Source organism: Mytilus trossulus, chromosome 7 (assembly GCF_036588685.1).
Source record: "Mytilus trossulus isolate FHL-02 chromosome 7, PNRI_Mtr1.1.1.hap1, whole genome shotgun sequence".
Lineage (NCBI taxonomy): Eukaryota > Metazoa > Mollusca > Bivalvia > Mytilida > Mytilidae > Mytilus > Mytilus trossulus.
In genome coordinates this window covers 73,608,118-73,634,510 of record NC_086379.1, presented here as the reverse complement: position 1 = coordinate 73,634,510, position 26,393 = coordinate 73,608,118, and the positions used below count along the sequence as shown (strand labels likewise).

Genomic DNA, 26,393 nt, shown 5'->3' with positions numbered 1-26,393 from the left:
GGCGGCGGCGGCATCAACAAATATTCACTCTGTGGTTAAAGTTTTTGAAATTTTAATAACTTTCTTAAACTATACTGGATTTCTACCAAACTTTGACAGAAGCTTGTTTATGATCATAAGATAGTATCAAGAAGTAAATTTTGTAAAAACAAAATTCCATTTTTTCCGTATTTTACTATAAATGGACTTAGTTTTTTCTGCGGAAACAAAACATTCACTCTGTGGTTAAAGTTTTTAGAATTTTAATAACTTTCTCCAACTATCCTGGGTTTCACCGTTTGTACCAAACTTGGACAGAAGCTTGTTTATGATCATAAGATAGTATCCAGAAGTAAATTTTGTAAAAGTAAAATTCCATTTTTTCCGTATTTTACTATAAATGGACTTAGTTTTTTCTGCGGGGAAACATTACATTCACTCTGTGGTTCAAGTTTTTAGAATTTTAATTACTTTCTTAAACTATCCTGGGTTTGTACTAAACTTGGACAGAAGCTTGTTTATGATCATAAGATAGTATCCAGAAGTAAATTTTGTAAATAAATAAATCCATTTTTTCCATATTTTACTTTTAAATGGACTTAGTTTTTCTGCGGGGAACCATTACATTCACTCTGTGGTTAAAGTTTTTAAAATTTTCATAACTTTCTTAAACTATCCTGGGTTTGTACCAAACTTGGACAGAAGCTTGTTTATGATCATAAGATTGTATCCAGAAGTAAAGTTTGTAAAAAGATTACTCCGTTTTTTCTGTAATTTACTTTTAAATGGACTTAGATTTTCTTACAACCATAAAATAGTAACAAGAGGAATATTTTTATTGATTTTTTTCCTCATTGTTGTTGAGCTTGCGATTTACAGCAAAAATAGGCGAGACACTGGGTTCCGCGGAACCCTTACAAATTTTTAGTTCCTGAAAGAAGAATTAAGTAGGAGTGAAATAAGGAGATTAAAATCAGACATCTTATAAAAATGTATCTATTATTGCTGTTGATGTGAAGATGGTTTAAATGTATTAAACAGGCCCATAGCCAGGAATTTTCAATGGGGTATATGGACTCCCGAACTCGGCTTTAATAGTCACTAATCGAACAGAACGCTCACTTTAACAGTGCTTATTTGTTTTCAAGGAGAGTTCCGCCGAACCCCCCTGGCAACTGGTATGTTAAATGTTGTGTTATGTGTTTAGTCACCTCAGGAGACAATACATTTATAACTAGAGACACGGACAAAATACATAATAGTTATATTTGTACACACTGAACATAAATTTTAATAAGTTAACAAAATGCAATACACAAGAAAATATATACAAAAATATAACATTTAATGTTACTTCTATGACCAAATGCTGGTTCTATATAAGCACAACATTGTTCTTTTTCTCTAAGGAAAATAATTTTCAGATGAATGATGTTCTATAATATAGCATGAGTTTCTATATCATGGCACCAAGGTGTATAATTTTAGATGTATGTTCTATAATATAGCACATGGCACCAAGGTGTATAATTTAGGATGTATGTTCTATAATATAGCACGAGTTCATATCATGGCACCAAGGTGTATAATTTTAGATGTAGATCACAACACGTCTGGAGTATACCTTTGGAATAAGCATGTATTTGTATAAAAAATAAAGATGCTGCTATTAATGTCTTGTTCTTGTACCAGGCGCACAACTTGCTATATAACGTCTTATACCTCTTCTGGGGGGTTCTGAAAAATATCAAATATTATATATATACAAATGTATTATTATAATAATAATTGGGGAAAACAATGAGAGAAACATTGCAAATATTGCTGCAATATAGCATTTTGTGCTGATGCCGAGTATAGCTATAATCAATCAATCAATCTTAATACCATACCTAGTTTATGTTGTTCAGTTTATCTCACAATATAACCCACATCTCTATATCATTTTTGTCGAGCCTGCAACTTTTGTTGCAGAAAGCTCGACATAGGGATAGGGATCCGGCGTCGGCTACGGCGGCGACAGTATAAGCTCACTTCTTAAAAGCTTTATTTTTTAGAAGGTGGAAGACCTGGATGCTTCATACTTTGTATATAGATGCCTCATGTTACTAACTTTCTGTCAGTCACATGTCCAATGTCCTTGAACTCATTTTCATGGTTCTGTGACTACTTGAAAAAAAAGTTAAGATTTTTTGTAATGTTGAATTTTGTCTTATTATAAGTAATAGGATAATTATATTTGGTATGTGCGTATCTTGCAAGATCCTCATGCCCGTCAGACAGTTTTCACTTGACCTCGACCTCATTTCATTGATCAGTGAACAAGGTTAAGTTTAAGGTGTACATGTTCAACTGGCAGGTGTCATCTAACCTTGACCTCATTTTCATGGTTCAGTGGTTATAGTTAAGTTTTTGTGTTTTGGTCTGTTTTTCCAATACTTTATGCAATAGGTCTACTATATTTGTTGTATGGAATGATTCTTAGGTGTACATGTCTAGCGGGCAGATGTCATCTGACCTTGACCTCATTTTCATGGTTCAGTGGTCAAAGTTAAGTTTTTTAGTTTTGGTCTCTTTATCTAATACTATAAGCAATAGGTCAACTATATTTTGTGTATAGAAATATTTTATGATCTATATGTCAGTGGCGCAGGTTTTATTTGACCTTGACCTCATTTTCGCGGTTCATTCATCAGTGTTAATTTTTGTGTTTTGGTCTGTCAACTATAATTGTTGTATGGAAACATTGTTAGCTGTATATGTCTGGCTGGCATGGTTCATGTGACCTTGACCTCGTTCTCATGGTTCATTGGTCTTTATTTAGTTATCTTGGTTAATGTTAAGTTTATGTGACACTAGTAATAAAGTTTTATACTTAGGACTATCACCATAATATCAATGATTAGTGAAGAAGGCGAGACATTTCAGCGTGTGCACTCTTGTTCTATAGGTACATGTTATACTTCTCTTAACTCTTAACATTTTACACTGAAATTACCTGGTCAAATTATACTTGTATCAAATTCTGCATCCTCAATCAATCAACACTAACCTAATGGAATTTTGATATTTGTAACTCCAATTTATTCAGCAAGAAATTAAAAATGAATTAATCTTTTATATAGTTTGTCACCATTATCTTGACTCAGCATGAGGATACTTAATGGTGAACACAAAATCGATAATAATTAATGGCTATAATTACATAATCAATAAACATTCTTGTACTAATGGTAATTGAATAATTGATAATAAAAAAAACCCAGGTAATTTACATTTAACAATAAAAAGAATACAAAATTACGTAAATCAGACAAAATAATTAAATCATCTAATCAGTATTTGAAAAAAACAAACTATTTAAGTTACGTGGTAAATTATTTTTCCACTGGTATACATTTATAATTTTATAGGCATAACATTGACTTATTTAGATAGCTTTCATAAGTTTCAATTGTTTAAATCACAAAAATACACACCTTCTGGAAGCTGATCTTCACTGAATGCAAACAGTGCTGAAATTACAAAGAACAAATAAAGTGTATCCAAGCCCTATGTTTATAGTTATGAATAAAATCTTCAATAGTCATTAATGTAGATTCAGAAACTATTTAAGAGTTTTATTGAGTGGATGATTATAGCAATAATAAGAAATTGCATTCTGGAATCAGATAAATAACTGTACACATATTTTCATTAAATAGCAATGATAAAAATTATTCCCACATTTTCGTTCAAAATCACAATAATAAATACACAAATAATTTCTGAATTTTACAGAACTGAATCCCATTTTGTGCAAAAGCGGAAGACATGGAAGATAATTTCAACTTTGAGCAGCAAAGACAAGTGACATCTCAATATGATAAGACTTTTGATTTACCAAAAACTAAGTCCATTCTTTAAAATTGAAAAAAATAATTAAAGTCAGTGTTGCCTGATGCCTAATCACTTTATATAACATATGAACATATTTTATAGGAATAACAGGACGAGTGTCACATATAGAGTAGCATTGACTTACCCTTTCAGAGCACTTGAGATCACCCGATGGTTTTTTGTGGGGTTTGTGTAGTTTTTAATTTTATAAATTGTGTTTTGTTTACTGTTTTGTGTCTTTTGGTTATTTTTTCGTTTTTTTTTGTGAAAACATGGTCTGTTCGTTTTTGACTCATTGCTTTGATAATACCTTTGGTATCGTTTGGCATTTCTTGGAAATATTAGCCTTTGTAATAACAGTTGCGTATATACCATTCGTTGTGAAATAATTGTTCTATATAATATCACTGTCATCTCATATCACACTTCCAGTCACAATGTCACTTATATTGTCATCCTATCATTCATTGTCTGTTTATATCACATATATTGTCATATCATACTAACAGTCATCACATCACATCTACTGTCATATCACGCTCACTGTCATCATGTCACATCTATTGTCATCTATTTTATACTCACTGTCATGATATAATATCTACTGTCATATCATACCCACTGTCATCACGTCACATCTTATAAGTTATATGGTTCGCTACTGATCCCCTACGGATCCATAGAGGGTTAGTATAATCCAAAGTAGGTGAAGCCGGAGGCTAAATTGTCAAATCACACTCACTGCCATCATGTCACATATATTGTCATATCATATCACATCTATTTTCATATCATACTCACTGTCATCATATCACATCTACTGTCATATCACACTCACTATCATCATGTCACATCTCACTGTCATTACGTCACATCTACTGTCATATAACACTAACTGTCATCATATCACATCAACTGTCAAATCACACTCACTGTCATCACATCACATATACTGTCATATCACACTAGCTGTCATCATGTCACATCTATTGTCATATCACATCTATTTTCAAATTATACTAACTGTCATCACATCACATCTACTGTCATATCACACTCGCTGTCATCATGTCACATCTATTATCCTATCACATCTATTTTCAAATTATACTCACTGTCAACACATAACATCTACTGTCATATCACATCATATCTACTGTCATATCACACTCGCTGTCATCATGTCACATCTATTATCCTATCACATCTATTTTCAAATTATACTCACTGTCAACACATCACATCTACTGTCATATCACATCACATCTACTGTAATATCACACTCACTGTCATCACATCTACTGTCATATCACACTCACTGTCATCATGTCACATCTACTGTCATATTATACTATGTGTCATCACATCACATCTACTGTAATATCACACTCACTGTTATCACATTTACTGTCATAGCACACTCACTGTCACCTTATCACATCTACTGTCATATTATTCTAACTGTCATCACATCACATCTACTGTAATATCACACTCACTTTCATTACATCACATCTACTGTCATCTCATTTACTGTCATATCACACTCACTGTCATCACATTTACTGTCACATCAAACTCACTGTCATCATATCACATCTACTGTCATTGTAAAGCTCACTGTCATCATATCACATCTACTGTCATTGTAAAGCTCACTGTCATCACATCACATCTACTTTCATGTCACATCTACTGTCATATCACACTCACTGTCATGTCACATCTCACTCTTATCATGTCACATTAATTTTTTATATTATACTCATTGTCATCACATCACATTCATTGCCATAAAAGAGGGGCGAAAGATACAAGAGGGACAGTCAATCTCATAAATCGAAAATAAACTGACAATGCCATGGCTAAAAATAAAAAAGACAAACAGACAATAGTACACATGACACTACATAGAAAACTAAAGAATAAGCAATACGAACCCCACCAAAAACTGGGGGTGATCTCATATCACATCTATTGCAATGCAATCATTCAAAACTCATTATCGTCATAACTTTGTCATGGAATCATTCTCAAGTCAACACTGCCAAAATGACTGTCAACTCCTATAACAACACCGTCGTACCAACTATCAGTACTATCATACTGACGGTCAAGTCCTATAATAGAACCGACCGTCATTCCGACTGTCACGTTCTATAACACCACCATGATGCTGACTGCCAAGTACTATAACACCACCGGCACACCAACTGTCAAGTTCTATAACACCACTATCATACTGACTTTCAAGTCTTATTACAACACCGTCATTCTGACTGTAAAGTCATATAAAAACACCGTCATACCGACTATCAAGTCCTTCAACACCGACATTCTGACTCCAAGTCAACACTGATGTACTGGTTGTCAAGTCATATAACAACACCTTCATACCAACTATCAAGTCCTTCAACACCGGCATTCTGACTCCAAGTCAACACTGCCGTACTGATTGTCAAGTCATATAACAACACCGTCATACCGACTATCAAGTCCTTCAACACCGGCATTCTGACTCCAAGTCAACACTGCCGTACTGATTGTCAAGTCATATAACAACACCGTCATACCGACTATCCAGTCCTTCAACACCGGCATTCTGACTCCAAGTCAACACTGCCGTACTGATTGTCAAGTCATATAACAACACCATCATTCCGACTATCAAGTCATTCAAAACCGGCATTCTGACTCAAAGTCAACACTGCCGTACTGATTGTCAAGTCATATAACAACACCATCATACCGACTATCAAGTCCTTCAGCACCGGCATTCTGACTCAAAGTCAACACTGCCGTACTGATTGTCAAGTCATATAACAACACCATCATACCGACTATCAAGTCATTCAAAACCGGCATTCTGACTCAAAGTCAACACTGCCGTACTGATTGTCAAGTCATATAACAACACCATCATTCCGACTATCAAGTCATTCAAAACCGGCATTCTGACTCAAAGTCAACATTGCCGTACTGATTGTCAAGTCATATAACAACACCATCATACCGACTATCAAGTCCTTCAACACCGGCATTCTGATCCAAAATCAACACTGCCGTACTGACTGTCAAGTCCTAAAACAACACCATCATACCAACTATCAAGTCCTTCAAACCGGCATTCTGATCCAGAATCAACACTGCCGTACTGATTGTCAAGTCCTAAAACAACACCATCATACCAACTATCAAGTCCTTCAAACCGGCATTCTGATCCAGAATCAACACTATCAAATTGATTGTCAAGTCCAATAACAACACCTTCATACTGATTGTCAAGTCTTATTTCACCACTTTCATACTGATTGTAAGGTTCTGTCTATAAAGTAACCTTCACATAAACTGTCGAGCCCTTTTACATCAAAGTCGACTTATACTGTCAAGTTCTATTACACAATCTTCAAACTGACTCAAGTCTGATACCACAACTATTCATACTGACTACCAAGTCATATAACACTACGTTCATACTGACTGGCAAGCTTTATTTTAACACCACCGTCAAACTCGCTTTCAATTCCTTACAGTTAAACACAACTGTCATATAGACTGTAAACTTTTATAACATCACTATCCATTGACTGTCCAGTACTATAATACAACGTTCATCCTAACTGTTAGTTGTATAACACGCCGTTATAATGAAGGTCTATCACACCATCATCAAACTGACTTTCAAGTTCTATAACACCACCGGTATACGGACTGTCAAGGCCTATGACACCATCGTCATACCGACTGTTAATTTCTGTAACACAACCTTCATACTGGCAGTCAAGTCATATAACAGCACCATCATCATGCTGACTGTCAAGTTCTATAACATCACTATCATACTGACGGTCATGTCCTATAATAGAACCGACCGTCACTCCGACTGTCACGTTCTATAACACCACCATGATGCTGACTGTCAATGCCTATAACACCACCGCCACACCAACTGTCAAGTCCTATAACACCACTATCATTCTGACTGTCAAATATTTTAATACCACCGTCACACCAACTGTCAAGTTCTATAACACCGCCGTCACACCAACTGTCAAGTCCTATGACACCAATATCATACTGACCTTCGAGTCCTATAACATCACCGTCACACAAACTGTCAAGTCCTATAACACTACCGTCACAACAAACTGTCAAGTCCTATAACACAACTATCATACTGACTGTAACATCATACTGACGGTCAAGTCGTATTACCACACCGTCATGCTGACTGTCAAGTCCTATAGCACCACTATCATACTGACTGTCAAGTTCTATAACACCACCGTCATGCTAATCGTCAAGTCCCTATAACACCACTATCATACTGACGGTCAAGTCATATAACATTACCGTCACACCAACTGTCAAGTCCTATAACACTACCGTCACAACAAACTGTCAAGTCCTATAACACAACTATCATACTAACTGTTAAGTTCTATAACACCACCGTCATGATAATCGTCAAGTCCTATAATTCCACTATCAAACTATAGCATATCCAGGCCTACAACACCATCGTCATACCGACTGTCAATTTCTATAACCAAGCTTCATACTGAATGTCAAGTCATATAACAGCACCGTAATCATGCTGACTCACGTCCTATAACATCACTATCATACTGACGGTCGAGTCCTGTAATAGAAACGACCATCATTCCGACTGTCACGTTTTATAACACCACCATGATGCTGACTGTCAAGTTCTATAACATCACCGTCACACCAACTGTCAAGTCATATAACACCACCGTCACACCAACTGTCAAATCCTATTACACCTCTATCATACTGACGGTCAAGTCTTGTTACCTCACCGTCATGCTGACTGTCAAGAACTTTAATACCACCGTCACACCAACTGTCAAGTTGTATAACACCACCTTCAAACCAACTGTCAAGTCCTATTAAACCACTATCATACTGACGGTAAAGTCTTATTACCACTACGTCATGCTGACTATATTAACACCTTCATATCAACTGTCAAGTCCTTTAGCACCGCTATCATACTGACTGTCAAGTTCTATAACACCACCGTCTTGCTAATCGTCAAGTCCTAAAACACCACTATCATACTGACGGTCAAGTCCATTAACATCACCGTCACACCAACTGTCAAGTCTTATAACACTACTATCATACTGACGGCCAAGTCTTTTTACCACACCGTCATGCTGACTGTCAAGTCCTATAATACCACCTTCACACCAAAAGTCAAGTCCTTTAGCACCACTATCATACTGACTGTCAAGTTCTATAACACCACCGTCATGCTAATTGTCAAGTCCTATAACACCAGTATCATACTGACGGTCAAGTCCTATAACACCAGTATCATACTGACGGTCAAGTCCTATAACATCACCGTCACACCAACTGTCAAGTCATATAACAACACCGTCACACCAACTGTCAAGTCCTATAACACCACTATCATACTGACGGCCAAGTCTTATTACCATTCCGTCATGCTGACTGTCAAGTCCTATAATACCACCTTCACACAAACTGTCAAGTCCTTTAGCACCACAATCATACTGACTGTCAAGTTCTATAACATCACCGTCATGCTAATCGTGAGGTAATATAACATCGTTATCATACTGACGGTCAAGTCTTATAACATCAACGTCACACCAACTGTCAAGTCCTATAACACCACCGTCACACCAACTGTCAAGTCCGTTAACACAACTATCATACTGACTGTCAAGATCTATAACACCACCGTCTTGCTAATCGTCAAGTCCTAAAACACCACTATCATACTGACGGTCAAGTCCATTAACATCACCGTCACACCAACTGTCAAGTCTTATAACACTACTATCATACTGACGGCCAAGTCTTTTTACCACACCGTCATGCTGACTGTCAAGTCCTATAATACCACCTTCACACCAAAAGTCAAGTCCTTTAGCACCACTATCATACTGACTGTCAAGTCCTATAACACCACCGTCATGCTAATTGTCAAGTCCTATAACACCAGTATCATACTGACGGTCAAGTCCTATAACACCAGTATCATACTGACGGTCAAGTCCTATAACATCACCGTCACACCAACTGTCAAGTCATATAACAACACCGTCACACCAACTGTCAAGTCCTATAACACCACTATCATACTGACGGCCAAGTCTTATTACCATTCCGTCATGCTGACTGTCAAGTCCTATAATACCACCTTCACACAAACTGTCAAGTCCTTTAGCACCACAATCATACTGACTGTCAAGTTCTATAACATCACCGTCATGCTAATCGTGAGGTCATATAACATCATTATCATACTGACGGTCAAGTCTTATAACATCAACGTCACACCAACTGTCAAGTCCTATAACACCACCGTCACACCAACTGTCAAGTCCGTTAACACAACTATCATACTGACTGTCAAGATCTATAAAACCACCGTCATGCTAATTGTCAAGTCCTATAACACCAGTATCATACTGACGGTCAAGTCCATTAACATCACCGTCACACCAACTGTCAAGTCTTATAACACTACTATCATACTGACGGCCAAGTCCTATAACACCACCATCATATTGCCTGTCAAGTCCTATAACACCACCATCATACTAACCTATAAGTCCTATCACAGCCATGTCCTCCTCGTCTTTTAACATTTTCTTTACAACTTGTGCGGCCTTGAAAAAAGAATACAAAAGAAAACATAATTGTTAACGTCATTGGTGTGCAAATAATAGTTACTGTAAATATTTTTCTATAATAAAAGAACATTATGGAAATATTTAACAATTGATTATTTATAACTGTTTAGCGTTATGCTTTTCTTGCAGTCAAGAAGGCATATCAAACTTAAAATGAAGACTATAACTAGAAGTTAACAAGGCACGTCGAACCAAATTTACTGATTGTATGCTATCTAGAAAACAACATCCAAGAGAAAGAGGGGGGAGGAAAACCCTCTGCATGACAAAAATTGATCCTATACTAAATTGTGCATAATCAAATGCAATTATCATTCAGCCGGAAATTATGAAAGTCAAGCTGAATATCTCAGCTTCAATCTTTAGGTATCGACCAAAAATCTCCATTTAATATGTTTGTAGCGTTGTATAATCAATCTGTGCACCATGTTACTTTATGCTTCAATAAGCGACATTTCTGAAGCTTATTGACTATTTAGGTTTATCAAACCGTTCATCAAACCGGCGTGACATATACGCTGTAACTATTTCAGATGCAACATTGATGCTAGTTATGAATAGGAATGTCACACTATACAAAACTTTTGCAGCACGACTTTTATAACTAGTAAAGCTGGAGATTTCTATCCTATTTCTATTGCTCTATCTTTAGTTTTATGTGTAGTGATAGATAAACTGATGTTTTACATTGTGTTTGGTTATGGTCATGATGTTGGTCGCCCCTTTCTGATTTTCGATATTTATAATAGTTCGTATCTTGATTCTTCTCCTTTTTTGCAAATGGAACGCTTTCTCTTTTCCCTAAGTTATTTTGTCCTATTTATGAGGGTCTAGATAGTCCTTCATTTCTGAATTCTTTAATTCTTTAGTGCCATTTTTTTCTATTCTTTATACTTGTTTATCCTTATTCTATTCTTTATATCATTGTCCCATTATCTTCTATGTAAACCCCCATCTAAATCCTCATACACGTATCAACCATGCAGATGCACAGTTTGAAAAAATATTATTCAGGAAAATATCATTTAAATTATTAATAGATGCTGTAAATTTTGTTATTTGAACTCAGTGATCATGGAATCAATACCTAATTCTTTTCTTTTTGCATGATAAATGTTCTAAAGTAATTAGAAGTAATGTCTACGTCTCGATATAATCTTATACTGTTAAAATTTTCAATATCAACTCAAATAAACTGTCTACCAAAAACACAACAATTGTTATTTGCACGAACCCTGATTCGAATTTAGTAACCAATACCACAGCGACCGCCTTGACAATATAACAATATTAAACTTCCCATTAGGCTGGTAGACAGAAGATGAAACGAAGACAACAGCGACGACTATATATTACACATACAATGACCTTAAATAATGCATTGATTCCCACCGAGTAAGGAAAAGCTAGACAGGCTCATGCGGTTCTATGACAAAGGTCGTTGAATATAACGATCGTATTTAAAGAAATGTTAGAAACGATAGTTCAATGAATGTATCTCCAATTTGATTCAATCTATTGAAATAATTTCGTATGGTAGATGTACATATTAACAATCAAATACTAAAGAAAGACGCTATCATTAAGAGTATACCATATGTTGGTCCGATTCTATGATTAAAAACAAATGTCAAATATCATATCAAAGATCTTGTTTTATATCCAATACTAATTAAAGAAATAAGTAGATGTGGTATGATTGCATATGATATACAAAAGGAGACTGGTATTGCCAAAGAGACAACTCTCCAAAAGAGACCAAATGACAAAGAAATTAACAACTAAAAGCCACCGTACGGCCTCCAACAATGAGCAAAGCCCATACCGCATAGTCACCTATAAAAGGCCCTGGCATGACAAAAGTAAAACAATTCAAACGAAAAAAGCTAAAGGATTCATGTACAAAAAATGAACGAAAAACGAATATGTAACACATCAACAAACGACAACCAATGAATTACAGGCTCCTGACTTTGGACAGGCACATACATACAGTTTGTGGCATGGTTGAACATGGAAGCGAGATCTCATCCCCCCTAAACATGGGACAGTGGGGTAACAGTACTACATAAGAACGATCAATAAAATCAGTTGAAAAAGGCTTAACCCATCAGATGAATACAAATAGAAATACTACACAGAGAGGACGTGGACGGGTACTTGTATATCCCAACAACAAAAAAACACTAAGTACGGATCTGAGAGTACTTGACAGTTACTGACAATTTATTCAAAGCCACTAACAACTAATAAAAAAAATCATGCGTCTAAGACTAAATTATCAATCAGTACACATCTAACATCCAATGGATTAAGAATAAAGACGTCATAAACGACCCTATGCAAATCTAGGATACAGGTATCGACAGATTGTAGATCCATGAATGTGTATATATGTATAGACACAAGTCTCCACAAGAGACCAAATGACACAGAAGTTAACAATTACAACTAAAAGCCATACCTGTTCTTCTAAACTGTTTCTCATGAATTTAACTAAAATTCTAAAGAAGAACAAACATAATCCGGCAGATCCTCCTTGGAATTTGGCTTTAATTTTCCCAATTTTACAAACACAGACGCCATTCCGTATTAACCTGTGTAATAGGTCATGGTCAACGCTGTCCCGTCCGTCACGGCCACCTACAACAAATCAAAAGTTCAATGTAAGTACTGATAATTTAATATTCAATGTTAGTACTGATAAAACGAAAGTCAATGTTAGTACTGAATAAACAATACTTAAAGATGATAGAAATTTAAAAAAAAAAAACACAAAAAAACAGAAGCAAGCATAATATAGCAAAGAAATTACAACACATGGATAAAATAAAATAGCATACTTCTACCCTCAGTTCTAATGACTACTATATAGAGGAAATATTTTTATGATAAGTTTATTCAAAGGACCAATGAGTTTACAAATGGATACGGTATCTAAATTAACGAGCTCTATAAACAATATAAAAATAAGAAGATATATTTTCGTACGATAGTATGTGGAGTTTACTGATTAAGTTAATATGATGTGACTTCTTGTCTTATGCAGGGTTATTTATTTTTAGCTCCTATCGGATTGGGATATTCATTTTCGAAATCCTATTGCCTCTCCCATCGTACAGAAAATGGTGATCTCCTAATTGTGGAAGAAAAATGTTCATACTTTAACCAGAAATTGTTTTGAAAATGATACTACAACTGATGCTGTTTTCCGTATAAGGATTTTGTTTATGTTTTAACTCATTAACTTGATTGAATATAAATGCACATTTTCACCCATATGGGTTGAAGGCATACATTGTACATAAATCAACATTATAATTTACAATACATCATACAGAAAAAAAAACAACAAAAAAACACAACATTGTATGCATATTTGTATCTATCATGCAGTTGTTGAGTCCACCCTCCTCAGTGACCATGACTTTTTAACAAATGAAGCAGCATACTGCATAATTGACTGACAAGAAAGACACAAAACCAATTTATCCAAATTATCCATATTATCTATATCAGAATAGATATTTCTAACTTTCTGCAAAAATTCAAATCTCAAATCTTTATTTTTTGTACATGTAAATAAAAAATGCTCTTCATCATCTATTTTATTTAGACAACAATGCTGACATAAACGTCCTTCCCTTTTTATATTTTTGTATCTACCCCTTTCAATTTCCAAAATATGGTCACTCACGCTTAATTTAGTGATTTTTTTCCTTATTTCAAAGTTATTCTCTTTAAGTAATTAAGGCTCAGTTTCATATTTCTTTTTAAATTTACTATAGATAAATAATTTATTATTTTCTGTTTAAGATCTAGAATTAAGTTATTTTTTTAAAGAACAGCTTTTTTTAGTTTTCTTTCATAATCTCTTTCATGTGTTTATTTATTTTATATTTTTCTTTTATAAAGTCAATATTTTGTATATCAGATATATTGAAATTATTTGCATGAGTTATATTTTTTACAAAAGTATACCCATGCATGCACCGTAAACTGTTCCCTCAAAATAAACATCACAATTAAATTGATTCAGTATAGTGGTGTTAAAGCGTGGAACAAATCGAACAATCGATAACCACTAGATTCTACAATAGCGGCACGATATTGACATTTAAAACTAATGACATTATTTTTAATATTCTGTGATTGACCATGATATTAGCAGTGCAGACAACGATCGACATCGATCCTCATAGTCGGAATCAATTAAACTTTTTTTGGCAACGTGAAATAAATCTGTAACATGGCAGACATAATGGCTGAAAAAGACCATTTAGTGAACATTAATTTAGTACGACTGTTCGTTGAAGACGTACTGATTTCAGTTCATAAAAAAACCCTGTTTCCTGTTTTTAATGTCTTCTAAGAAAATTTTCTTGAACACGATGCACTACGCAAATGTCAGGTAACTATTACAAATCATTACTTAAGTGATCCAGTTGTACGCGGTGTTGGTTCTCATTTTAATATTACCTTTTAAGGTAATGGTATTTTTTTACTTATGCGCATGAAACTTCTAAAAACTGATGAAAGGTAATGGTATGGCGTATCTTGTGCCCTATGTTATAATATTAAAGGTTTTTCCACTTACGATTGCGTGCGCTTCTGACATCTTCCAGACTAACAGCCATATCAGATATCATCACAGTAAAATCGCCATCTGCTGTTCGTTTTAATCTAAAACATCAATTTATAAGCTTGCAAGTTTGTAGTCAAGGGTGTATAAATTACAAAAAAATGTGTTTATGTTCCTCAAAGTCTTCGAAGAACTTTATTGTTTAAACACGTTGCCACTTTGCTTTGCAATTATTAAAAAATAAACTGGTTAAAATATAACTATCGTGGGGTTGTTTGAGGAAATATAAGTAATGGGTATTCTTAAAGCTAATAGTTGTGTTATTTCATAAAATGAAACGAATTGTGGCTTTCCTTTCGATTAGAGGCCTGTATTCTATCAGTAGGACCGGTGGTCGGTGGTTTTATCCGAGCTCTCTCGCTTCCTCTACCAATAAAAACTGACCGCCATGAAATAGCGCAATAGTACCGAAAGTGGCGTTAAACACCAATGAATCAATAAAAAAATAGGAATACATTCAAACTGGAAGTGTTCGCTTTTCAAGTATTGCAGATATAACACTAACATGCCATCATAAAATAAACTGTAGTTTCCATTAATACAAATAGCACCATTTCTTGTTTGCAGCCTTCCTGCTACCATAGAAGCCTGTGGAAGTTTAGCATTCTGTATCTTCATTCTAAACAACATAAATATATGAAGGTGATTAAACAATTCAAAGCATTTATGAAATTGAATTTGAAAACAATTGTATCAACTCAATTTTTCTTCAGTTTTTATAAATAATTTTTATAATTGTTTCACTTCAATACGATATTATTTATTTCTTAGAAATAACGAACATTTTTGGGCCCGGCACGCATCCCGTAATTTAAAGGTACTTTCATCGGCCACTTTCATAAATTATGGGTATGTTATTTTTCTTCCCATCGTCTATTAAACACCACATGGTAAATGTATTCTTAAAAAGAGCAATTCAAACATTTGCCTTAACAACGGACTGTATAGATAGTTAGCTTTTTCGAACGATAAAATTCAGAATCATAATTCAGGACCGTTTGAAGGAAACAATTGGTTGAAAAGGGGTTAAACAATTTGATTTTATATTTACTCGCAAATTGTTCAAATGATGCTCGTCTAAATTCTCTGCAGAATTGGTCAATATACATTGTCATTGATGTTATAAAATAAATATTTAAGTTTAGAATATTGGTTACTCCTTAATTTTATATTTGATTCAATTATACATGTTAACGCGATATGGGACTCCTAACACTTACCCAGTAAATTTATAAAACAAACTACCACTGGCACCTTCATGATCCTTGATGTCTTGTTGAAGAAGACGTTCAGCTAAATTCTTCAGCTGACTGTTGTTAGCTTCGTGCCCTGAATCATAGATTATAATGTATGTTAATTCGCTACATTTATATACTATAGTAGATTCATAGTGTAGTAGGATACTTAACCCTAGCTGCATGGATCGATGCTAAGGGGCCGACCATTTGATAGGGGCTGCCTAGTCAGGAGGGGTTTTAAGGATTGACTATTCATTTTCATCTGTTTGGTGCTTCGCATACTTACTTTTTTCGTAAATTTCTTTTTCTTTTTTTACATAATTGTTTTATGCATTTAGTGTTGCAGAACATTATTTTGCAGATAGGTTAGCGCTATAGAACCAGGTTTAATCCACCATTTTCTACATTTGAAAATGCCTGTACCAAGTCAGGAATATGACAGTTCTTGTCCATTCGTTTTTGATGCGTTTTGTTTTTTGATTTTGCCATGTGACTATGGACTTTCCAAATTGATTTTCCTCTGAGTTCAGTATTTTTGTGATTTTACTTTTTGCAAGGTAATGTATTTTCAGTTCCTACCAGGTGGGGATTTCTAAAATATTCCTGTTACCACAATCCTTTCAAATGGTCGTCCGCTTAACTAACTTAACCAATGCAGTATCGTTATATTCCTGTTACCACAATCCTTTCAAATGGTCGTCCGCTTAACTAACTTAGCCAATGCAGTATCGTTAAAAATTAAACCGTCATAGTAAAAGTTGAAACGTGACAAATATAAAAACCATTTAATGTGATTTATTTTTGTATACGTTTCAACTTTTCTTAAATTCTTTATTTCTGTAAATAATCCCAGTACTGTATTAGCCATGTCATTGGATTATTTTCCTTGGAAATGTTTGTCCATCAATTTCCATTAAACATCTTCCTGGATAATTAGCAGCTGATTGGATGTTAAACACCACTGCTTCATCTTCCATAAATGTCAAAACATTTCCTTTACTTTTATCATTTCTACATAAAGATAGCGTGCACCATTTAAGGAGTAAGATAAAAGAGACCATATGCATTTTGCGACATAATTTCTTTTGACAGCGTGATTATCACTTTTAACATGCGTAACTTTGTTTCTTGAACAACAACTAAGGCAGAAAAAACATTATGTGCACTATAAACTAAATGTCGTAGGTCCATAAAATGTCATGGGTCCATATAAAGTCATAGGTCCGCATAATGTCATGGGTCCTTTATGTAAGGATCCACAGAATCATTGGTAAATGACAGGACCAAAGAGTTGTTTATCTTCAATTAAGTACAGGACTATAAGTGATATATTTACTCGAAAGGCAAACACCAAAAACGATATGTTTTTGATAGCATACACATCAAGAGGTCATAGACAGAATAGCAAACAACCGTCTAAGATTTACTTTGTTTAGGGAGTTGCAACCATGTAAGATTTACTCTGTCTAGGGAGTTGCAACCGTCTAAGATTTACTCTGTCTAGGGAGTTGCAACCGTCTGGAATTTACTCTGTCTAGGAAGTTGCAACCGTCTTAGATTTACTCTGACGAAGAGGTTACAACCGTCTTAGATTTACTCTGACGAAGGAGTTACAACCGTCTGAGACTTACTTTGTCTAGGGAATTGAAACTGTTTGAAATTTACTCTTATCTAGAGAGTAGTAACCGTCTCAGAAGAGGGCCGAAAGATACCAGAGGAACATTTGAACTCATAGATCGAAAATAACGCCATGGATAAAAATAAAAAGACAAACAGACAAATAATAGTACAGAAGACACAACATAAAAATCTGAAAAAAAACCCAGACATATTGTCTAGGAAGTTACAAATTTCTGAAATTTAATCTGTAAAGGGAGTTGCAACTACTAGTATCTTAAATTTACGTTGTCTAACCGTCTGAATTGTACTATGTCTAGGAAGTTGCAACTGTTTTACGTTTTCTTTGTCTAGGGAGTTTGCAACCGTCTTAGATTTAATTGAAGACGCAACCATAGTTATACTTGAATACCAGTTGTCATAAAATTTACATTTACCGACAAAATGTATTTTATGGTGCCAAGAATGAAGCACTTCCTACTTTGCTGAGAGCATAAAATAAAAAAGTAACAAAAACAGCTCAAAACACCAAAAGCTTATGGATATTGTAATTTTTCTTTTGGATAAAAAAAATCATTGATATTTTACCCAATCAATATGAAATTGTTGAATCAACATAAAGTAAAGAGGAAAACGTTATTTATAGCAGTGTTGACAGCTCCCGTGTTGCGTGAGTTGTAATAGCAATAAATCCCCAGTTAAATGAGAAGGATGATACCTAAGAATAATTAATTCCTCACAAAACAGACAATCAATTCCCTCAAAGACATGTTTAATGATGAGTGATCAAAGATCAATAAGTTTTCACACTGATTCTTATTTTTGGTTTTTGTGGTTGTTGGTTGTAAATAATTTATAAAGTTTCAGGTAAATCAAATTACTTCGAAATTAATACATTGATTCTTACCTGACATGCTGGTACATATCCCATGACATTTACATCACATGTTCTGTGTCAGATGGTGTCTAAAAAAATATTAATAAAACAATATTATTTTTAAAAGTCATCCATTTAAATCGCTATTTTATAGGGAATTTAGCAACAATACACTCAATATTAGTTAACTTTGACAATAAACGTAACACTTCCCAAAATATCAAAATGGCAGCCTCTGTTATACCAAACTTAAATAAACACATTTGAGTACTTCTGCAAGCCTAAAAAAGAGTCAAATACTAAAAATACAAATGGAAAAAGTTATGAACCGAACGCTTCAAAATGCTGTATGTCAAATTGGTCCGGTTACTGCTTTTTAAATTTTCTCAAAGAAAAAAAAATCAAGTGCACTTCTTGTCCATTCATCGCTGTCAATATAATAGAATTTGATGCGGTTGTCATACAAGTGAGAGGTTTAGCTAGCTATTAAACCATGTTCAATACACCATGTTCTACATAAGAAAATGACTGTACCAAGTGAGGAATATGACATTCGTTTGATGTATTTTAGCTTTTGATTTTGACATTTGTTTAGCGATTTTCCGTTTTGAATTTTCCTCGGAGTTCAGTATTTTTGTGATTTTACTTTTTACTTCTTATTCTGTCAACCTAATCCAGACCCTCCAATATCGACGTAGTTATATCCAGATTTTATAATGTTTCATTACCATCAGCTGACATTGTTTAGAAACTGGTTTGTGAATCTATTAAATTATTAAGTATCACCAATATAATCATAAATAACAATAAATGTAAATAATTGCATCTACGTCCAGTAATACTTATCTAATCACAAAACAAATAAGTTCTCAATAAAGTACATCTAAACAGTGACAGCTGCCGCCAAGAAATTTAAAATCCTAATGTTATAGAATACAATTAACATATTTATAGATGAAAGATTGCATAATGTTTAGTAAATAACCCTTTCTTATATATGATTTTTTCTGTTAATCTTAATGTCACAGCACAACTGGTAAATTTCCATGGTTCTCGTATGTAGAAAATATAGCCAATACAAATAAAACAGACGTTAATGAAATACAGGAAATAAACTATCAGACGTTAATGAAATACAGGATATAAACTATAACCAAAAGAAGAGCTCTTTCTAAAAAAAATAAAAGAAGGAAAAGATAGCTTTGAAGATATTTTCAACTAGTGAAGAAGTAAAAAATGTTTTTGTACAGTAAAATTTAAACAAAATATGAATGAGACAAATACATTCTCAAAAATGATTTTGAAAATCGAAATATGGTATGAAAAATGCAAGGCGGTGAGTGACCTTTTCTAAGACATAGAGATGGGTCAATATAAAAGAATTCAAATAGAATGTGTAAAACTGTTTAAACATGTAATAGTAATGAGAATGAAAAGGAAAACATCGTTTTGTAAAAATGTAATATCAATAAATCTTTACAAAAACAACTTGAAAAAGACACAAATAAAATGTTTCCAGGATTTTGAAATTATCTGAAAAGAGTAGATTTACAATTACTTCTATCTTTATTTGACAGTATGTAGCTTACTGTTCCGTTTATTAAAAAGTCTTTTGAGTAGAGTGGACACATCCAACATGTGCATTAATATCATTACTTTTTTTTCTAATGCTATATGACATATATGATGTTTAATATTTTATTAATTTTTGCAGTGTATATATTTGTACTATATTGCTTTATATTGCTTATATATTAACTTCAACTCCTTCGGGCTAAGGGGTATAAATGTGCATTTAATTAATAAATATGCAAAATACGTGGTTTACTAAACTTATCGTTATATATATAATTTAATTTTGAATGTAACACGTCTTCTGATTGGCTGACGTTGTTTTGTTTATCAGTTCACACATAATTTTGTCACGTGACCGTGACGTCATCGTCGTTTTATCATGATTTACTCCGGTTTAAAATGGAATTTAGTAATAACATAAAAGATGCGGTGCACACTTTAAAATAACACTCTGCGCGAGTTTAATATTCAGTGTGCACCACATTTTTGATGTTATTGCTTCAGACAGAAAAATATTACAGTCATTCCTTAAAAATGTTTTATAACTCATACGGCCTTTTACCTTTAAACACTGACATCTATGGATTCTATTCAAGTTCGTACCTAAAGTCACACTTTATGCTTACATTCAGTCAGATTTTTTTTCTGTCTCCCATTCAGTACGTATTCGTTGCTGCTATGAAGTTATTACGTCATCATACGTTGGCGATACGTCATTTATAACCAATCGTGAACGAACTTTATTAATATCACGAGAAGTTATAACATAATAGTACCTTTATATGAAGAGGGCTGATTGTCATGTTAAATTGACTATCAAGGGAAAATAGTATTGACAGAACCAATGACAATGTTCGAGTCGAAGCTGATGACAAGTTGAAGTCAATACTCCTTATCGCTATTTGTCCGTCATTACTGGACATCACAAAGATTACTGTAAAATGTTGACGTCATAATCAAAAATATCTAACGCCACAATGGAAAACTGATTAGACTATTATATGATTTCCAAATAGCGATTAGGTGTATACTACTGTCCTAAATACACTAGATTGGAAGCTGGAATATGTTGCTTGTTTACTAATTATAACATGCATTTTGCAACGAGCAAGCATTTACATACGTGATAAACGACTGTTAAGAATGCCTTCGAGTAGTAGTTGTTGTTTGCTTTATGTCAATTGACAAAAAAGTATATGCATACAAAGCGAACTATGGCTGAACATCATACAATATCGGATTGATCTCTTTGTCTTATAACTCTATTACATACCAAATATAAATCCTCGATGCGTATCAGTTTAACAATGTTTTACATGAGCTGAGACTACTTTTAGTTCGAATATAATAATAAAAAATTGAATGCATTGAATTGAAATCACAACATACAACACAGAAACTAAATTAAAATCCAATGGTTGGATAAGGTTTCATTGTAACTAAGTTGGTTTCTTATTATATATATTAATCTAAATTGGCTTATATTTTGTCATCTCAGTACCTTTTATAGCTTGCTTTGCAGTATGTGTTTTGCTCACTGGTACAGGCCATACGGTTACCTACAGTCACTGATGGATAGTTGTCTCATTTCAAACCCTGTCACATTTCTGCATATACTATGTATTTGCTTCGTTAACTCAGGCTTCAGTTTGGAATTTTGGATCCTCAATGCTCTTCAACTTTGTACTTGTTTGGCTTTATGAATATTTTGATATGAGCGTCACTGATGAGTCTTATGTAGACGAAACGCACGTCTGGCGTACTCAAGTATAATCCTAGTACTTTTGATAACTATATTCAGTTAAATAACAAGTTCCTTGTTTGAAGTGCCAAACTGTTTCACTAACAGTTGATAGTAGATTATATATGTAAGTTTCAATAATTTACATAAAAAAACATTAGTTGAAAAGTAATATCTGATGAAAGACAATGTTAAGATCAAATTAGAAGCTTACTTAACCCATGGTACAGTACAAAGCAAATATAAATACTAAATCAGCTGACGTGATTTTAAATGATTGTTATGCAATAAGTTGTAATAATTCATTTGGTCATTATATGCAACTCTGGTTGAAAAGTAATATCTGATGAATGACAAATACTAGAGGATTGTTATGCTATAATTTTCAATAATTAATATTCAACTAATATCTGATGAAAGTAAAGTTCATTCATTCAGCCCATGGTAAAGTACACACACTGTCAATGGTCAACGACACTACCATGATATGATGTAAAACAACACAAACTACGAAAGCTAACACGGAAAAAAAATAAAAGATGAAAGAGAGAAAAAGGGCATGATATATTTAAATATATAGCTAGAGATATTTGAAAAAAACAATATAAGAGGTATGGCAAAGCTCTCAATAATTTGTTTCACGCAGTCGGTTAGAAATACAATTGTTTAATTGACCATGTATCTAAAACCAAGTAAGTCCTTGGGGTCCCTTATTCTTAAGTGGATGAAATCTAACGAATCTAACAATCTAACAGTCTTGTATTAAATTCACGTTCATACAATGCTGATGAAGAGGTTTGATACAACCTTTCAATTTTGACATAAAAAATGCAATGGTAAACATCCATAACCAATATGAAAACAATTGTGATGTTTTGTGGATTTGTTTTTTTTCGTATATTACCATGGCGTTGTCATTTTTTTTAGACTGATGAGTGTTGAATGTATACTTAGTAATATCAGCTTCTTTAAATTGAATTACTTTACATACATTAAAGTTCTTCAAAGCAATTGTTTTGTTTTAGAACTTAGATTAGTTGACTATATGTTATGGTTTTTTCTCATTGTCGAAGGCAGTAGGGTTACCTATAATTGCCTACTTCTTCATTTTTATTCTGTTGTCTCATCGGCAGTCATATACCACAGGTCCTCATGTTATACAAATACACAAAAAAATTGTCATAGTATTAAACACATTGATGGGACATTGATTTTATATCTTTCATTGTTAACAGGATCTCAGTCAGCAATAGACAAGTGTTTGATTTGAGGCCGAATTATGCGGTTTATTTGACGATAGGACTAAGGTTGCACGAGTCTGGAGCTAGAATGTAAGCTTATATTGTTAGAAAATTCGAACGTTTAAAAAATATATACAGTCGTAGAATTTCCGTGAAAATTAATATCAGTAACATCAAAATAGCATTTCCTACATCCGACGTACTGTTTTGATATATGCAGCAAATGTACAAAATACAGCAATAGTCCCATGACAGGAAGCTGCAGTTCAATGGTTGTTGTTTGTTCGTGGTCTGTCATTTTGTTTTCGTAATTATTTTTGTTATCAATTAGGCCGTTATGGTTTGGCAATTGAACTGTTCAAGTTCATCTCGGGTCCTTTTATAGCCGACTATACAATATTGGTTTTTCTCATTGTCGAAGGCCGTACGGTAGCCTATAATTGCTTACATCAACTTTATTTGAACGTTGAGTGATGGTTGACTCATTGGCAATCCAATACCACATCTTCTCATTTTATATGTGTTTATCTAGTATAGTTATCTAGCCTTTTAATAGATATCATATTCGTAATTCAACAAATGGAATACATAAACGATCATACTTTATAACGTATATTACGTTAACTATAATAAGATATACTAACTATGACACTAACTAAATGCATAGAATAATAGTTGTATCATTCAGACTTCAGACAGAAGATAACATTAACTAAGTAATTCCTGAGACATTAATCAGATTCTTAAGGAAGTCACTGTAATGCTCTTCTGCTCGCAAGAAACGAATTAACTGTGATACGTAAACAATTGGATAAAGGAAAATAACGACGAAAAAGTCTTGTGAGGATCTATGGATCCTATAAGGAGTTGTTCTAAAACATTCTTTAGTGTGCCGAGAGCGTGGTAATTCCCAACATGGGGGTCGGATTAAATGTCCCTATTCCTATGACGAACATGGTGGATTGTTATAAACGATTATAAGTGAATCAAGAAAACTATATATTTTATGCAAAAACGATGAACTGAAAAACTTACAGACAACTGCAAGTTGAAATCCAAATTGTGAGAAAAGTTATTGTTGACATGAATATCAACTATGTGGTAATTTTTATAAATTTCCTGAATATAAAACTTTGAATTTTCGAAAAACTAAGGATTTTCTTATCCCAGGAATAGATTACCTTAGCCGTATTTGGCACCACTTTTCGGAATTTTAGATCCTCAATGCTCTTCAAATTCGTACTTGTTTGGCTTTATAAATATTTTGATATGAGCGTCACTGATGAGTCTTATTTAGACGAAACGCGCGTCTGGCGTACTAAATTATAATCCTGGTACCTTTGATAACTATTTCAACCTAAAGCCTAAAGCAAATTTTGCTTTTGTATGTTGTAACGTTTCTATAAAATGATCATTGATGCTATAACAATTATTCTGCACATTTATTCATAGAAGGCGTAATCTCAAAACTCAATCTGCTCTGAGAACTTGAAATCTAATGATTTTGTAGGTGCATGTGCAGATAGGTTTCTGTTAATTTTTCATGCATGGTTTGTTCTGAAGCAATTGAATTACAAAATGTTCACGCTATCCAATAAGAAGATGGTTGATGAGACAAAATTGTATGTAAGAGATTATGAAAACTTAAAAAAAAAAAAAAAAAAAGAAAGAAAGAAAATACATAAACGGGTTTCAATTCAGTATTTTCAGTGCTTTTTTTAAATACTGAACTGAACTTAAGCTGTCTTTCAAAAAAATTGTATGCATGTAAAATGACAAAACTGTCACACACTTTATTTTGATCATATCCTTGGTAAACACCCAACGTATTCTATACGTCTTTCGCTTCTTAAAGGAGCACTAGCTGTCAAACTCATATTCACCGATTTGACGCAAATTCTCATATTTGATTTATTTCTAATTCAAGTTTAATATTAAATATCCTTGTATTACAAGACAAAAAAATATATCATATACATGTATTAATATTGCACATTTTATATCTCAGTTTGGTTATTTAGCGCCCCGAGCAAAGGGGTGCAGTTACTATCCGTCGATTCGAAAGTTCCACAGTAATTACGTTTATCATACTTCATCAGTAAGTCTGATTGTTATTCAGTCAACATCTCTGGTTAGCCATATATGCCTTTAACGGCTAGTTACACCGTAATGGTTAAAGTGAAAGTAAGGATAGTCATACATACACACACAACAGACACTTTTGAATGGGTTAGAAAAATATGGTTCTCAATTCTATATACAAAAATCTTCCCGGATTCGAGTGCTACAATCTTAACATGTTAGGATGCAAAGTCAAAATATTAAAACAGCGAAAAGACTTTTAACATCCAACACCGTCACCAAAACACTGTGTTTCAGAATCAGCTGTTACTGAGGACTTTTGAACCGTTTTAAATATACGCAGTAATTTGTATGATTTAGGGCTCTCAAAATGTATCTTAAAAATCGACAATCGAGATTGTAAATATAACAAGTTAACTTATTATCGAATTCCTATGATCTTGCGTGATGAAAGCAGTACATTAATAATACAATAATAGTGAAATAAGATACACTTACTTACTGAAATATCCGAGTATAAATATTCTCCACTATCCATGAATCATGAGTAATCAATAAGTCAAATTACTGGAAACGTCCCAGTTCACAAAACTCAATCAAGCAGCCATTTTGTTATACTTTTAACTAGAAACTTTTTATCTAGATGTACTATCTAAACGACAGTCCAATGATAAAAACGTTTTCTGTAATATGTAAATTGTACACACAATCAATGATATTGATTAACAACCAACAGGGAATTACTGTTTGTTATGATGAAATAGTTTCTATAAAACAGAAATTAATTCGATTATTGAGCAATGAAAAATCATCGGAATTTTTGGTCC

The 26,393-nt window shown here is 33.6% G+C and overlaps 1 protein-coding gene across 3 annotated transcripts; it reads right to left on the bottom strand.

Moving 5' to 3' along the window:
* Positions 1–1,226: 1,226 nt before the first annotated feature.
* Positions 1,227–26,393, bottom strand: LOC134725769 (bactericidal permeability-increasing protein-like). Of its 3 annotated transcripts, none has more exons than XM_063589903.1 (9): positions 26,065–26,393; positions 18,958–19,016; positions 16,416–16,524; positions 15,701–15,814; positions 15,151–15,236; positions 13,018–13,196; positions 10,466–10,529; positions 3,459–3,494; positions 1,227–1,716 (listed from the first exon to the last, which is right to left on the bottom strand). In XM_063589903.1, the coding sequence occupies exons 2-9, from the start codon at positions 18,962–18,964 to the stop codon at positions 1,649–1,651; spliced, it is 663 nt and encodes a 220-aa protein (XP_063445973.1). In that variant the 5' UTR covers positions 18,965–19,016; positions 26,065–26,393; the 3' UTR covers positions 1,227–1,648. The 3 variants fall into 3 exon arrangements, with proteins under 3 accessions (XP_063445973.1, XP_063445975.1, XP_063445976.1); XM_063589905.1 differs by having other exon boundaries at positions 26,069–26,393; XM_063589906.1 differs by lacking the exon at positions 26,065–26,393 and adding an exon at positions 21,106–21,185.

Bases quoted from the DNA above. Each gene is read 5' to 3' on its own strand.
- LOC134725769 (XM_063589903.1), bottom strand. The intron at 15,237-15,700 runs GTTAGTGTTATA...TTGATGTTTTAG, and splicing joins AGTTTATTTTATGATGGCAT to ATTAAAACGAACAGCAGATG. The intron at 3,495-10,465 runs GTTAGTATGATG...TTGTAATTTCAG, and splicing joins GGCTGTGATAGGACTTATAG to CACTGTTTGCATTCAGTGAA.